The following is a 16,014-nucleotide window of genomic DNA, read 5'->3' as shown; positions in this document are numbered from 1 at the left end:
AAAAAAGTATCCAGACATAAACGCGAATATAAACTCCGGGCGTACAGGGTCAAACATAAACTACACCACAAAACCTTTTCCAATCTGTTTTCCCCCACTCCCGTGTGACGATACTATCCTCTTACTTTTCGGAGCCTCCCCACACCATTCTGTCCCGTTAAGCCTGCACCGCCTGTGTCGCCCATCAGGAAAAGTAATCCTAGTACCCCTCCTTCCGGCTGACCAAATTCACGAGCCTCTCCCCCTCGCCGAACCGCCGCAGGTTCAGCTCGAGCACGTCGGCGATGCGGTGGCCCAGGCTGTTGGACATGGCGCTGATGTGCGGCGTGATGATGAGGTTCCGGGCCGACCAGAGCGGGTGGCCCTCGGGCAGGGGCTCCGGGTCCGTCACGTCGACGGCCGCGCCGCGGATCCAGCCGCGGTCCAGCGCCTGGATGAGGGCCGCCGTGTCGACGATGGGGCCGCGGGCGATGTTAGTCACGAAGGGTTTGACGACGTCGCCCTTGTAGTCCGTGTTCTGCGGCCGCACAGATCCTGAGAGGAGTTTAAACCGCGCTTCGGAAAGCAGGCCCCGCGTGCTCAAGGTCAGGGGGACGGCGATCACGAGCCAGTCCAACCCCGACCCCAGGAAGGCGTCGATGTCGGCGTCGGAGGTGCCCGAGTACCACGCGGACGGGAACTCGCCGTCCGGGTCGCCCGTGCCCGGGACGATGTAGCCCCGGTCGCGCTTGGACTCGGGGGTGTTGCGGGGGTGGTTGGTGTAGGCCACCACGTCCATGGCGAGGGCTTTGGCGATGCGGGCCACCTGCCGGCCGATGCTCCCGTAGCCCAGGATGCCTCTGTGTTGGGTGTAAGTGTGGGGTTCACTTGAGACCTACTGGAAGAATCGGAGGGATGTGAGAAACAAAAAGGGGGAGAGAAACTAAAATGCTAACACTCGCTGCTTGACTCCGTCTTGCATGCCCTCGGTGGGCCATGTCTGTTTCCACTTTCCCTCATGCTGCTGTTTTAGGAAATACGGCACTGCGAGGATCAATTAGCTTTCTTGAAGCCTGTTATCCCCGAGACAGGATGCTACACATACGTTGATGGTTCAAAGCCAGAAATGTGCCGGTGACCCATTCGGCAATCTGAGGTCTATGAGTGAATAACAGTCTTGTCAGTTTACCCAATCCCACAAACAAGGACCCAATGGCATCCCCCCCTTCCGCTCCAACAACTCACCCGTGCACCCCATTCGTCGTACAGACCGCCACATCCGTCTCCTTGAAAATGGGCGTCTGGTTGATCGGGTCCGCCCCCGCGCTCTGCAGCTGGATATACTCCAGCTTGGGCGCCACGTCCGGCGTCGGGAACACGGCGCCGCTCAGCAGCAGCGTCGTGTGCGCCCAGTCGAGGTCCTTGGGAAAAGTGCGGTCCCGCCAGGTGTCCTGGTCGTGCACCACGATCCGCAGGCCCGGGTGCGCCGCCGCCACGCGCTGCCGCCACTCCGAACCCTCCTGCAGCTCCGGGAAGCGGGTGAGGTCCGTGAGGACGAGCAGCTGGTGGCCGTCGAGGCGGGTGTTGCTGTTGTTGCTGTTGGACCCGCTGCCCTCGGCTTCGGCGGCGAGGTTTCGGTCGCCTTCGCCGCCGGAGGAGGAGGCGAGGACGTCGCGGATGTACATTGTGGGAGCTGTGTATGTGTGCTTATATATGCAGGTATAAGTTGTGTAGGTGTGTTTACTGGCAAGACAGGGAAGGAAATCAAAACGTCACCACCTTGACGACTCCGCAGCAGACCGTAGGAGTAGATGAATATGCAGCTGTAGTAGTAGAGACTCGGGTAGAGTTAAAGATGAGATGAAAGCTCACTATTAGAGATCCCGTCACTTCCCTGCTTGTTACAGGAAGCGTGGGGTAGCTGGATGCGGCCCCCATCCTATCGGGCGTAATGGGGTCCTTGATTAATAATGGCTATCGGGCCAATCGGGGACCAGCCGGCCCCCGCCGGGGCGAATGGTATCATCGGCAGCTGCTTTGACGAATACGACAGCCAGCCGTTGAGAATCCGTCCGCATCGCCATCGCGGCTATAAAAGGCAGTCTTTGGGTGTCTTTTACGTCGTTCAGTATCATGAGTTGACGAATGAAACTGCTGTATTAGACTTTGACCAAGGTAATGCTCTCAACCCATGGATATCTCAGCAGAGATCCAACGCGCTGTCGCATTTGCCTTGTAAGGGATGGTAGTGTGCTGCTTCAGTGTAAACAGACGACCCGGTCTCATCGGTGTCATGCGATATTACTTCATATTGTATATTAAAGCATCACACCTAGACATGATTCATAGCTGTCTTCCCTCTCTCTCCTCTCCGTCAAGTGTGTGACGGTTGCCTATTGCATATGAGGCTTCATGAGCAACGGTTATGGAGTGCAGGGAAAAGGAAGGAAAACGCTTTCTGTCCAAGGGACTCACTTTTGATCCTTGATTGTAACTCACGTAGAGAAGAACGTTTATAAAACCGAGCATGGGAATTCATGGAGCTCCTTCCCTAGAATGTTACTAAGAAAACGCACATCTACCAACCCATACCTCAAAATACAAAGTTGACGAACACAAATCATGAGATACCTACTAGACTGTCTCGTTGCTGCATCCTTAGCCGCAAGAGTCAGCGCAATGGTAAGCCATAGTACTTTCACAGTCCCCCTTCCTAATTACTAACTGTCTCTCCAGCCCAGCCCCATCACCGTCACCACCACCACCAACCCCATCCCAAGCGACGCCCCACCAACCCTCCTCGCGCCCCGCACCCCCGACCCCCGCGGCCCCTTCTGCTACATCCCCGGCTACCAGAGCACGGGCGTCGACCACGTCCGCGCCGACATCGCCAAGCTGCACGGCCTGGCGGGCGACTGCGCGGCCCCCGCCAACGGCTGCGCGCGCGTGAGCTGCACCGACGGCGGCGCCGTCTGGATGTGCAACGACAACGGCGCCCCCAGCACGGCGCCGTGCAGCGTGCTCGGCGACTACGCCCAGATGATCCTGGACGGGTGCCCGACGACGCACGGGGAGGTGCAGGGGCAGATGTTCGACGCCGGGCCGGGGCCGGGCGGGAGCGGGGGGTGGGGGAATGTGGTGGTTGGGCTGGAGGGGCGGGTTTGCGATTGAGTATTGGCTGGGGGGTGGGGGGAGAAAAGAGATAGGGGGGGGCGTTTCGGGGCGGTGTAGCGGATACGAGATTCGCTTTTGGGAGGTTTCCGTCTGGGATCTGCTCTGGTTGGTATCCGTCCTCATGGTACACGCCATCTTTTAGAAGCCTTATGTCTTAGGGACTCTCCGGTAAGGGGTAATCCGCTGCTCAGTTCAGTATAGACAGACGAGGTGGTCCCTTCCGTGTGATGCGGCGCCACTTATGGTATTCATTATCCACCACAGCTAAACCGTAGAAAACCTTCATTACTTATTCAGGTATCTAAGCGCAAGGTCAAGCCTTGAAAATGATCATTGGTTATGGTCCTCTCTCTTCTCCCTTGTGTGTGACGGTTCGCCTATCGCTCGTTTGTCCACATTCCAGAGAGCAACGATCATATGCTGCAGGGAGTGAAAAGGGAAAACGCATATGAGCTTGACTCTGCGACCATTTGCACAGAATTCACATTCGCTACGTAGTGTCAAGTCACATAGAAAGAAACAGCTATAAATTCGTACAGGGCCCCCCAAATATCCTCTCCATCAATTACTTCTAAGACAGCGCTCATTGGGACAACAGTTCACAACTCAAAATAACACCACTAGCCTACGAACTTAAATCATGAGGAACCTACTAGGAAACCTCGTAGCCATATCCTTGGTCATGGGCACCAGCGCAGTGGTATTTTGTCGTACCTCCAAGAGTCCCCGATATTCCTAACCCCTTTTCCAGCCCAGCCCCATCGACACCAACACCCCAGGCGAAGCAACCCCATCAAACACAATCCTCCTCTCGCCCTGCGAACCAGACCCCCGCGGCCCCTTCTGCAACATCCCGGGCTACACCCGCGCCCGCCAGCAGTGGGTCCACGACGCCATCCAAGAGCTGCGCGACCGCAAGGACAGTTCCGGTAACCCGGCGCAGTGCACGGCGGGCGCCGGCACGCGCCGCTGCGACATCGCGGCCTGCCACAAGCACGCCGCCATCTGGTTCTGCAACGACAACACGAGCCCCAGCACGATTAGCTGTGACACCATTGCCGACTACGCCCAGGTTATTTATGATAAGTGCTCCTACCAGTGGCACAAGGGGAAACACTGGACGCAGGGGCAGCTGTTTGATGCGGGACCGGGGCCGGGCGGGAGTGGGGGGTGGGGGAATGTGGTGGTTGGGTATCATAAGTGTTGATTTTGGTGGGAGGCTGAGGAGAACATGGAGGGAGTAGGAGTAGGAGTTCGATTACGTTTACTAGCTCAACTGATACGAAAGGCCGTCTATACCGTACATCCCATTTACAACTCACTTCCAGAAATTTTCCATGAAAGCAGTTCCTGCGTCTCCTCCAACGCTACCTGCCAGGTAACGCCTGGCTGGCGGTCAAGTCTCGCAATCTCGGCGCGCTGTACCTCGATGGTTCCATCTGTATCTTTCTTAGTATCGCATTGGCTTCAAGTAGAATGTTTTTGACGGACCTTCGCTTGAAGGGCGGGTCGCGACGATTTGGAAGAGTTCCAACCTGAACTCCAAGACCGCTTCTACCCTGCTGTTCACTTCATTGAGAGTCGTGGCCATAACGCGAATTCCCTTTTTGAGGTCGCCGACCAGTCCAACCCCGGCGACTTGAACGCAGAGCATGAGATCCGCTCTGGCGCTATTCAAGCGCGACAGTATAGCTGCGAGCTTCTTGTCTTCATCCTCACCAGACGTGATGGCATGGAGGTATTGCTGGGCAGTGGGCCTTTCCTGAGCCTGGCGAAGCTTCTCCAAGAAGGAGCGCAACTCCTCTCCGGCATCCAGTACGAATGATACTTGGCCAACGACACTGGCGGTGTGGAGGTTCGGTTCCGCTTTGAGGAATGTGATGGAGAGGTACAGTGATTCGAGTGTCTTGGTCGTGTCCTCGAGTGTTTTGGTCGTACCTCGTACGTGCCCACGGGCAGCCCTGATTCGTTGGATCAAGTCAATCGCCGAGTCGAACAGGGTTATTGCTGCAGAAGCCGTGCCGATAACTTCGGCCTAGTAAATATCAAGTGAGTACCGGTTTTTCAGGATGAGCTTAAAGGGGTGAGGAAAGTCGCTTACCATTTTTGCAAGTTCCTACCAGGGCTTTCAGTCTCGCACTGGATAATTACTAACTTGTTCCTGGAGGTTATAATGATGATTATGTCCTTTTCGAAAGTACCTTGTAGAGAGCCTTCTCGAAACACAGCCTGCTGGTGAGTGACATGACAAAACGCCACATTTTCAGGGCCAATGATAGAAGAACTGATGAGCGGCAGCTGATATCTTGGCTTAAATGACCGACTCCAGACTTGCCTTGTCAAACAACCAGGCTCCTCGCCAGAAAACCTGTTCTCAACACCCATACTTTGCTCTTGTGGTGAATGGTCATCATCTACGGAAACCCACGACTCTGCCCATCGACACTACCACTCCACTAATATTCTGAATGGTGGCGATATGTCCAATTAAGGCACACACATGTTTAGAGAGTTTCTCTGATTAGCGAAATCTCTCGAGATGACCTCTCCACATGGTCCAATCACTGACCCAACATCTCCGAGGCCAGTAACAACCACTGATCCCCCTCGCGATGCTGCGAGATCAGCGGATATCTCCAGTAACACCTTCGGAGACGGCGCAAGAATTCATTACGGTGATATACATGTTAAAACCGGTAAAGTTCCTCCAATACTTCACAGGGATGTCATTTGCTTACTCAGGTATACGTATAGGGAATTTTCAATCCACGACAGAGGCAATCCCGTCAGGTCATTCACCGGCAAGCAGTCTAGGTATGCTAACTACTCTGGGAGAAAGCATAATGCAGAATGTCTTCCATTTCCAATGACTAATCTGACCTCTTTATCTTCAGGCCAGGAATGGTTGCACAGAGCGTATCAGAACGAGCCGCGGCGCTGCCGGAAAGTGCTAGAGGGATGTCATTGCAATCAACCCAGCGCACAAGATGACTTCCTTCTCGGGTTTGCCAACACCAGGACCTTTCACACATGGCATCGACGCAGCCATCATCTACCACTGTGGATCCAGAAAGGGGCCAACAGCGACGATCAAAGGCATAAGCACCTAGCCCTCTGTGTGCTGAAACAAGCAATTCGTGCTGGAGTAGCCGAAGATGGCCGTATATTCATGTTCTCATACCGCTCCGACACCGAAATAGTGCTTCCGAAAGCTTACTCGATCGAAAAATCAAAAATCCCTCATCAGGAATTGTCAAGCAGGTATTCTGTCGAGATTCTGCTTCTCTCTATTTTCATGCAAGCCAAGGCCAAAGGGCTTGAATTGGAACTCCACGACATTGACACGAGGCCCGAGTTCCTCGTTGACTCACTTACCTCGATGCTTGCATCCGCTTTGCGGAAATTGGAGGGCACAGCATATATACTGTTGGATGAACTGTTTGAAGGAGAAGGTGAGGAGCATGGAATGAGCGAGCGGCTAATAAAGACCGTGGTGAATATGCTGAAGCAGTCCTCATACAAGTGCTTATTCATAATCTCCGCTCGCGAGTCACAATCCACGAAGCAATACTTGGCCGGATATCCCTTTGTAAAATCCGACTCGGAATTTCAAGGTGACCTTCCTCATCATTGCTACACATGATCGCCTGCTAACGCCGGCTGGTTTAGAGTGCCTGACGTCTTTGGAAGTATCAAGGGCCGACGATCGCAGAGCCCAGATCGCTGATCCCGCACCTGGGTCGGTTTCTTGGATCTGGGACCACCCAGCTCTGCAGGACCTGAGGGACAGCCAATCCGGAGCACTGGCGAGTATCGGAAAGCCTGGCAGCGGGAAATCGGTCCTTGGCAAAACCATTGTGCAGGAACTGGGAAAACGATGGGCGCAGGCGAAACAATCATCTAGCCCATTATTACTGGGCGAGTGGTTCTACTGTCAACGCCTAGGTTCTACTTTCACCGCCTATATGATGCTGCTGAAGTTTGTTCTTTGGAAGTTCTTGATCAGCGATAGTTCACTGTTCAGTTATTGCAAGTCAGCATATCGTCGCGATCCGCCGACGTCGCTGAGAACCTGGACCGAAAAGGAACTTGAGGGGATACTTGAGCGCATCATTGAAGGCAGCGTCCCCCTTATTATGGTATTTGACGCCATCGATGAGTCAAACGGAGATAGGATGGTCAGTCTCATTGCGCCACTTGTCGGGAAACCCCGCTCGAGGACTAAGGCAATATTTCTGAGCAGGCCCATGGAAGTGTTTGACAGTATCTTTTGGAAGTCGCGGCACTTCAAGCTACAGGATGAAAATAGCGGCGGCATCCAGAAGATTGTCGAATACAACATTGCCCACCTTAAGAACATCATGTACGGCAGCGGACCTAAAAACGTCGGCGACCCAGTGATCAGGACCCATGCGGACTTGAGGCAAGCGCAATCGAAACGACACCCACAGACGCCAAAGGATAACCATAAGAATGCAGCATTCCAGAGTCTTAAGGACATCATGCACGGCAAAATGTTCACCGATGCTGGTAGTTCATCTGCCAGGACCCCAGAGAGCAGGTGTGCACCCCAACAACTTTTTGAGGGGAGAGAATACGGTGAAATGCCTGGGCTCGACACGGTGGAGCAGCGTATTATCAAACGTGCTGGTGGTGTAACTCTCTGGGTTGTGCTTGTGTTCAAGCATCTCTGCAAGCTTGCCCAGGATAAAGGGGTTCCGCCTCTAATAGATGAGCTTTTGAGTGTTGTCGATCGGCTCCTGAAAACGAAGACTTCGACGATATTTCGGAGGACTCGGTCATCCAGCTCATGCACCAAACTGTCAATGATTTCCCCACATCATCGAGTCAGGCTGGTGAATTCTCTTTAGATGAAGACAAGGCATTTGAAAATGTCCTCCAGGTGTCTGCGAACTTTGTCAAGCTTGCTCTACCAGGTCCTTTGGCTCCAATGCCATCAACTGATCCGGACACGAAGGTCCTCTGGTCATCCTTTATAGCCAAAGCAGTGAGCTATCTTGATAATTTCAGGTTGCTCTCATTCTGCTTCCATCTCCTGGGCTCCAATGCATGTATTTCCGAACAGCAAACGGACCTGATACTCTCCGCCCTTTTCCCTGATCAACTGATGAATTCCAAAGGAGGCCACATAGACGAACTGGAATTGTTTGGGAAATTAATTGATGATCGTCCTGATATTGTCAAAGAACGTCCCAATGGCCCGCCTCCGTCCGTGCTAGGGTTCATGTTCTTCTTCACTATAGAGACAGGCCTCAAACACGGTGCTTTAAACTACCTTATGTTCATAAACCTCAGGAAAGATCTGAACCCGGGCCATGATCCGAAAATGTTTGCGGATGCAATGCTCTTCGGTGCCGTTATGACTTTGGAATTCCATCATCATCCATACCAATATATTGGTACGCAGGCACAGCAACCTCACCCGGACGGTTGTTCCCGGGTTTGGAATAGAATTCCGAATAGAATACATTACATGAACTTGCTCAGTTCAGCATTTATCAAGGGTCCATCAGGAAAAGACGGGTACTACATGAAGAATTCAATTAAGCTTTTTTTGGATGCAACAGGGTTACCTATCTTCGAAAGGGAGAAAAGATATATGGCATTACTTGGCGAGTGTACCAAGGACAGATTCCCAACTACGAGCAGAATATTCACGATTATCGATATTCCGGGACGATACAAAATAGTTGACCGGGAATGGGCATGGACAATCATCAAGAACAAGGAGGTAATCGCATCAATCATGTCATCTCTGCTGAGACGGTACGAGTAGCTTCCAGGCAACGGTGGTATTTATATCGATAGTGGTCAATGAACAACCAAAGCCGATCTCTAATTGATACATGAACGAGCTCCATGCTTCAAGTACTTGCTCAGTCGTGTATGCCTAGCTACCGCTTCACCATAGGGCTGTGACCATCTGCATCTTTCAAAAGAAGACAGAACGTACATGCACGCCGTCGGGCGCCCAGAAGGCTTATCACGGGAGGGCAGGACGGAAAGTCGTGACTGGAGGCAAGAGACTTGGAAGTTCAGAAACTAAGCGAATGTGCACAATACTCTCTTCCCCTGGTTCGGGACCCCCGGAGGGCGAACTCCGTGACCAAATACCACGCGTACATATATATACGAATAGGACACGCATCTCGTACCCCTTGGGAGGGTTTGTCCCGCTTCGCCGGACTCAAGACAAGTCGCGGAATATAGGAAGGACAGCGATTCAGATCCCCATGTCTCAACTTGAAGGGACCCCCTTATCCGGAAGGGTCGCATGTGAAGGTTAGGAGAGTCTAATGTGACGGAAACTCAGACGGAATGGAATTGAAAAGAAGGGGAAAAGGCATGTCGAGGGCCAGGTGACAGCAACTAAGACACCACCCTTACCCGTATCCGAATCCAATTCAATTGAAAAGGGGGGTCAAAAACCCTCCGATGACTCAGACAGATCCCAAGTAAACCAACCACAATCCCATCCCCGCATGTCTCGGAACCCACTGTCGTGACTGTGAACGTGGGCAAGGAGCGGAGTGGAGAGCGTGTCTCAGTCACCGTGTACAGTAACATGCCACAAGAGGCCGGCGGTGGGAGCAATAGTAGAGGAGGACATCCAAATTGTAGGCTAAGGAGGCTATGAAGATGGTATAATAGGCAAGTAGGTAATGCATTGCTTCGAAAACACGAATACGCCCAAGCCATGATAATGATGTCGATAATGAAGAAGAATGCATTCTCATCTCGTGCCCCTCAAGGAGCCCATCCATCAATGCTTTGCGCGCGTGTGCGAGAGAGTGGTTGCAACAACAAAAGAAAAAGTAATAATTAGACCCTCCATCTATTGATTGATTGATCCAGCTTTCGCCCCGCCGTCGGTCTCTGCCCCCCTTTCCCTTTGTCTACAATGCATGCATAGGTATCATCTTTCCGGCCCCTCCCCCCGTAATAAAAATTCCAGTGTTGCGCCGCCGGGTAGTAGTAAAGTAACTTCTTTTCCAACATTCAAAGACATGCAGCACATTTGCTTTCATCAAAAGGTATCATCTTTTCCACTGTAAGAAACACAAAAAGTATCCCCCTCCTTTTAACTCCGATTAATGCCCAATCAAAAACAAGCAAGATCTTTGCTCTTTTCCCCAGGTTCGTCGTCGTCGTCGTCCTGCAGGTAGGTCTCAGGTATATAAAAACGTTTCAAAAAGCCTCCAGTAGAGTAGGAGGTAGGGAGGAGGTTTATCCTCGTCGTTGTGTCAAGGCGCCGGCCATAGTCAGTTGCGGCAAAGGGGGTCGCTGGATTTCCACACTGCGGCTCGGGATCGACCGTCCGCCAGGCGTGCGGGGGTTCGCCACGTTGACCCGTCCGTTCCTGCCGGTGATGCGGCTGGGGTGGCCGAAGTCCTCATCGCCGCTGTCGCTGTCGCCCTCATCGTAATCGGCCAGTCGGGCAAAGTAGTCCGCCAAGCCGTCCACACTAGGAGTGCCGACGACCATATCGTATTGCGGGGGCAGATCAGCCAATGGCGGCGGCGCTTCGTCCTCCTCAAAAGCGGGCGGGTTGAAAGAGGGGTAGCGCATCAGATGGATTGGTCGCGACGGTTGTTGTTGTTGTTGTTGCTGCTGCTGTTGAGGAGTACCTTGTTGGCGCTGTACTGCCTGTGTGCCGCCTGCTTGTGCTTGCGATCCGAGGTGTGCGACGGGTGGTGGCGCCAGAGGTGACGGTTCGACACTCATGGGAGTGGGCTCGACTGAGGGGATGGTGCCAGTGCTCGAGGACGGGGATGGGTTCGTCGCAATAATGTTAGCGTCGTGGCATCCGCAAGTCGCCTGCTGGTGGTACATGGGTTGCTCCGCGCCAGAGTACTCGGGCAGGCTAGTGTTAGCCTGTGTCGCACGACAGTTGAGCACAGTAAACGGCGAGTCAATGCTGATCTCAAAGTGCCGCCTGCGCTTGCCAGCTGGGTCTTCCGGGTCAAGTCGCGAGATGCGCATAACGATCTGTCAAATTCAATTAGTCTCGACCGAGTCAAAAAGGGGTACTTCCGCCGGCTTAACTTACCTTGATCCAATGATAGACATTGACGTTCTTCCAGCTGCAGTCGGGATGCAGGCGGACAGTCTTGTCCTTGGCCATTTGGTCGCACGTCGGGATCTGCACGTTCATCTCAATTTCGGTCGACCCCCAATACGACTCCAAGCCTAGGTCCAAATCGCCAAGTAAGTTGTCGGATGGGTCGGGTAGCGGGTGTGGCGCCGTGTGACTCCTCGATGCCTCCAGACTCCGTCTCCGGGCGGCTGCAACTCGTGCTTCGTGTCTCTCGTCGGGCGAGAGCTCACCACCGCTCAATATGTTGATTTCCGAGTTCTCAAATTGCTTGTCCATGGGCTTGCCGGCCGACTTCTCAAGCAGCAGGATCTTTCTTCCGGGGTCCTTGCGAGTGACACGGCGGTCGTTGGTCCAGTATTCAATCGATTCGGTGACAAACACCTTAAGCTTGTGCACCTGAACCTTGGCAAGGGGCGTCAGCTTGAAGGCGATGGGGATTTTCGTTCCAATAGGGAAGGATTTGCCAGAAATCATAATGTCGTAGTGCAGCTGGTCCTCCCATTGCCTGCTGATCGAAATCGGTTCCGTCATCTCGAGCGAAAGCTGGTCGGGGACGCGGACGATGCTGACTTCCTTGCTCCCGTGCAAGTTGGGCTTGAACGCGCCAGCTCGCTCGACAACTGTCTCCAGCGCCCATTTTACGGAGCCAAACTGTAGCTTGGTGGTTTCCAATTGGTGGTGGTCGATGGGCAGCTCGAACGAGTACTCGTAAGTACCGGGGTAAAAGACCTTGTAACCCTTCTGCACGGCATTAACGCCGGGCGACTCCCCCTTTCCGAAACTGCGCTGTTGGACCGATTGCAGTGATAGTCGCTTATACTCTTTCGCCGTGAGGTTACCCCTGGATTGGTTCTTCAGGCTCAACGACAGCTGTGATTGGGCCGCGAGGTTCGCGCCGCCTTCGGTGCCGCGGCGGATGTTGTAATTGCACTGGTTGCCGTATGGCGTCTCCCACGTCTCGTGCATCGCATGGAAAAACGTAAGAACCTGCGTCCGTAGCGACTCCTCCTCGTACTGCTCAACCTTCATGGGCGGGATGCCCTCGGGCCACTCCGTCCTCGCCTTTCCGACAAGTTTCAAAGTGACCGACTTCAGTTTCACGTTCTTCGAAACATCAAGCTGGAGCTTGCCCCGCAGAAGCGCAGTCGAGTTGGCTGTCTCGTGGCGCGGGTGGCCGTCGTGCTCGAATCCCGTCAGGAAAACGTTCGGCTCGGCGAGGATGATCGAACAGGATACACCACTTCCAGAAGCGACTGGCTTAGGCACCTCGGTCACCGCCGAACTCATGATGCTCTTAGCAGAGCGCATAGACATAATGCTGCTGCGATGCGAATTTTGTAAAGCCGCGTTCAGCAGGGGAGCCCGGCGGTTCTCCACCATTGTCGTAGGAGGCATACCCGATGCCCCGATTGACGGAACGGAGACCATAGACATGGGCCGTGTCGAGATCTCTGGCACTGGTCGGAGCGTCCGGTGACAGCTAGACGTGCTAGGCCGAGGGGTTTCACTTCGAGCCGATGCGCTGTCGGTGGCAACGTACTGGGAGAAATGCTCCTTGATCGGCGCAAATATCCTCTCGAATGCGGCTCTCTTGGAGGTTTTGGATTTGGGGCTCTTGGGCTGTCGATCAGCTCGTGCCTGCTCCTTGTCAACCCTAAAAGACCGTTTGGGTTTCGGGTAGTTGACAGGCCTCAGCTCGGGAGGAATGTAGCCTGAAGGATACGAGACGATATGGATCGATTGTGGTCGTCGTGTCCGTGGCTGTATAGGGGGCACTGGCAGGGCGGGTGGACGATCTGACAAGCGGTGCCGCGGTCTGTAGTAGACGTTGCCCGTCAATGGATTTGAGTAGTGGTCTGGCCGAAGGTAGTGATCTTCCGATTCTGTCATTTTCGCGGTTTGTTAGGACGTGTCGCAAGCACCAACATCTTCCTCAAGCAACCTAGGGTCTAGGGGAGGGGGGAGGCTAGGCCAATATCTAATACAAAGAACGGGAGGGTGTGGTATAGGTGAATAGGTATAGAAGAAATAAGAGTGGGTAACAAGGAGTTGTCTCGGGATGAATTTAGGCACGACTCGCTGGGTAAGGCGAGACGACGCGACCGAAATAAGCTACCTCAGCTTATTATGCGGCAATGCCGAGCACTAGGTGAATGTAACGAATGCGTTGGCCAAACTTGGGCGGTGAAAGCATCACAGGCATGTAGGGATCATTGTGGTAGGTTAGGCCAGGAGGTGTTGGTGTGTGTTAAGCAAAGCATGTACTGTATGTGGAGGGGAATGCAAAACAGGGAAGCAGCATATGGGCATGGTAGCGGCCGGATGGGTATTCTGGGACTCTGTGCCCCCCAAGACAAAGGGAAATGGGACACCTACGGTTCAGTGAATCATACAAAAGTCATTATTGTCCCCAAAAGGCGCTGGAAGCATGCGTCTTGAGCGGGAGAGTTTGCTGTTTGAGATAAACCAAATCCGGCGCAGTGTTGGAGGGAAGGTCCTGGTCGCCCCAAGAAAGCTGCTGTCTCAATTTCCCCTGCCCTTCGCTATTATCTGACGGCAGATGGCAGATGGGCAAATTGGCTCGAGCGACACCGTTTAATTGTCAATCGGTTGTTTCTTCTGCTGCTGGTGCTGCTGCTGTTGCTTGCGGCCGCAAAAGAACGAAAGAATGCGAAAGTGGGATGCGTCCTTTGATTGTCGCAGGCGGTATACAGTATGGGGGGGGCTGCGTGTGTGCGGAAGAGAGAAAAGGCTGGCTCTTGGTGTGATGAACGTTAGGTTATCGTGTTGCTGAGTAGAGGATTGAGTAGCGATTGATGCGATACTGATGTTGATGACTGAACCGGCTATGAGGGACTGGTCGGGTAACCTTGCAGATGATCTGCCTATGATGTAGTGCTCCCCAATCGAGCATGGCAGACCCAAAGACTGGGGCGTCGCATGCGTAGCAGAGCGCTGAGCAGGAGCGTAGCGGCCAAGGAGGAAGAACCCTAGTCGATAGTGCCCCTCTCAACGCGGCTTCGTCGGCAACCCTTGGATCCCTTGGGCAATATCCTTCCAAATTACAGATAACCTGTTGGTTGAGATGCAGGTCGTGCATAGGTACAGTAGCACCGCATCAATGACACACATTCACTCATTCTCACTCGCTCACGCGCTCGCGCTCGCCATTCTCGTCAATTGATTTGGAAGAGTCATAAGGATCAAGGCCGACATGACAGACATTCGCCTCGTAAGGGTGAACACTGAACGATGGCACCTCAGTAACTGCCCTAGTGTCCGTCAGGGCCCAGAGTCGACGCGAGTCAGCGTCGCAAATGAAGTAATGCCTAGAGGGCAGGGTTTTTGGCAGAGCTTCCAGGCGCTCTGCGGATGCGGAGAAGGGTGCACCTGGCCAATGGGGAGTCTCACATTGCTGCTCCGCGTCACGAGCACACCCCTGGCAGCAGTTTTTTTTTTTTCTCCTGCCTTGGCTTCCAAGGCGAGGGACATGAAATGCGGAACTCGGAAGTTGTCCAGGATGGAATTCCTCGATTGTGTGTCGTAGTCAGCCGATTAGATTTTGATCCTTGATAGACAGATACAATTTGTACCTAATGTAACTTGCCCAGCTGGGCCCTGTGAGATAATAATAAAAGCGAAAATGCTCTGTTCAGACGAACATCTCCGAGGTACCCATGGTCGGGCAATGCACTAGCCTGCTAGCATTGACTTGAAGCAGCCATGCGCGCACTTGGGTTGTTGGTGGCTAGCAGCAGATGAATACTTTGTCACAGACGGCCTAGTATTATGGGAAGACCGGCCGGGATGGCTTCAGTACTGTACTTTCAGCACACTATGCGACACGTCAACCACCGACCTGTGTTTCGCCAATAAACCGGGTATATCCTTCGATACACTGGCGCTGTTTTTCTCCCCAGACGGTGCCAGCAGCGGTGAGTTCGCTCAGCTCGGTAAACTGAAATACTGGTTGGTGGTCAGTTGGTACCGGAAGTAGGCCGTGGGCATTGGGGCAAATCATCCAAGCTCCTCCCTCGCCTGTGCTTTCTTTGCTGGGCGGTGGCAGGTGGGGAGGAACCACCAGCCAAAGTTACCTGCCATCTGATGAGCGTTTCGCCGTGTTTGCGCCTGGTCCAACGCCGAAAATTCGAGCGGTGGGCATGCAGGTTTACGTTGACAGCGGCATCATGGCGATGGGGGAAGGCCCTCTTGCCTCCTCGCGACCTGGGTTTGTCGTCGATCAGGGCCGATCACTCCCCCGTGGCACGATGGCCTTGAACGTCTCCGGGAACGGCATTGGGGTGGCGGGCAGCGTGCGGGACGAGACGCGAAAAAATGGGACCCGTCGGAGGCATCGGCATACTCCAGATCGACGCCTTTCGATAATCGCTTCTCGGTAGGCTGGCGACTAGCGACGAGGGAGAAAACTCAATATCGGCTAGGGGCCGATCAGACCGGGAGAAGGGCGAGTAGGAAGTGCTGTAGCTAAGTACGAAGGCCTGCCACTACTACTAAGCCAGGGCAATCGCGCAAAGGTTTTGCAAACCTTAATTTCAGTCGGTATGGAATCATGGCCTTCGGTCGACCAGTCAGTGCCCTTGACTCTTGACACTTCCATCATCAACTGTCACCTCGTCATAAAGGTCTTCAGCTCGCGTGTCTATGTACGTATGCATCTCTTCGGAGTAGAGACCGGTAATTTATGCCTACCTAGGTAAGCAGAAAGTAAGGTGAAGACTGTC

At 53.6% G+C, this 16,014-nt stretch overlaps 6 protein-coding genes across 6 annotated transcripts; 3 read left to right on the top strand and 3 right to left on the bottom strand.

The window, feature by feature from the left end:
* Positions 1–199: 199 nt before the first annotated feature.
* Positions 200–1,664, bottom strand: PG985_015978 (uncharacterized protein; the record flags this gene model as incomplete). The annotated part of the gene is made up of 4 exons (XM_066835744.1): positions 200–839; positions 936–1,023; positions 1,085–1,137; positions 1,225–1,664. 4 exons carry the CDS (start codon positions 1,662–1,664, stop codon positions 200–202), a joined length of 1,221 nt encoding a protein of 406 aa, XP_066676947.1.
* Positions 1,665–2,601: 937 nt separating this feature from the next.
* PG985_015977 (uncharacterized protein) lies at positions 2,602–3,150 on the top strand (the record flags this gene model as incomplete). The annotated part of the gene is made up of 2 exons (XM_066835743.1): positions 2,602–2,661; positions 2,716–3,150. 2 exons carry the CDS (start codon positions 2,602–2,604, stop codon positions 3,148–3,150), a joined length of 495 nt encoding a protein of 164 aa, XP_066676946.1.
* Positions 3,151–3,835: 685 nt separating this feature from the next.
* PG985_015976 (uncharacterized protein) lies at positions 3,836–4,360 on the top strand (the record flags this gene model as incomplete). The annotated part of the gene is made up of 2 exons (XM_066835742.1): positions 3,836–3,853; positions 3,905–4,360. 2 exons carry the CDS (start codon positions 3,836–3,838, stop codon positions 4,358–4,360), a joined length of 474 nt encoding a protein of 157 aa, XP_066676945.1.
* A 243-nt stretch (positions 4,361–4,603) lies between these two features.
* Positions 4,604–5,257, bottom strand: PG985_015975 (uncharacterized protein; the record flags this gene model as incomplete). Its single annotated transcript, XM_066835741.1, has 2 exons — positions 4,604–5,188; positions 5,255–5,257. The coding sequence occupies 2 exons, from the start codon at positions 5,255–5,257 to the stop codon at positions 4,604–4,606; spliced, it is 588 nt and encodes a 195-aa protein (XP_066676944.1).
* Positions 5,258–5,692: 435 nt separating this feature from the next.
* On the top strand, positions 5,693–8,708 carry PG985_015974 (uncharacterized protein; the record flags this gene model as incomplete). Its single annotated transcript, XM_066835740.1, has 5 exons — positions 5,693–5,849; positions 6,048–6,646; positions 6,768–7,806; positions 7,926–8,573; positions 8,662–8,708. The coding sequence occupies 5 exons, from the start codon at positions 5,693–5,695 to the stop codon at positions 8,706–8,708; spliced, it is 2,490 nt and encodes an 829-aa protein (XP_066676943.1).
* Positions 8,709–10,401: 1,693 nt separating this feature from the next.
* PG985_015973 (arrestin domain containing protein) lies at positions 10,402–13,162 on the bottom strand (the record flags this gene model as incomplete). The annotated part of the gene is made up of 2 exons (XM_066835739.1): positions 10,402–11,163; positions 11,225–13,162. 2 exons carry the CDS (start codon positions 13,160–13,162, stop codon positions 10,402–10,404), a joined length of 2,700 nt encoding a protein of 899 aa, XP_066676942.1.
* Positions 13,163–16,014: the final 2,852 nt, after the last annotated feature.

This window comes from Apiospora marii (assembly GCF_038362585.1).
Source record: "Apiospora marii strain CBS 49790 chromosome Unknown utg000013l_segment0_segment0, whole genome shotgun sequence".
NCBI classification, from domain to species: Eukaryota; Fungi; Ascomycota; class Sordariomycetes; order Amphisphaeriales; family Apiosporaceae; genus Apiospora; species Apiospora marii.
Note: the sequence above shows the minus strand (reverse complement) of the source record. Positions and strands in the feature narration are given on the sequence as shown.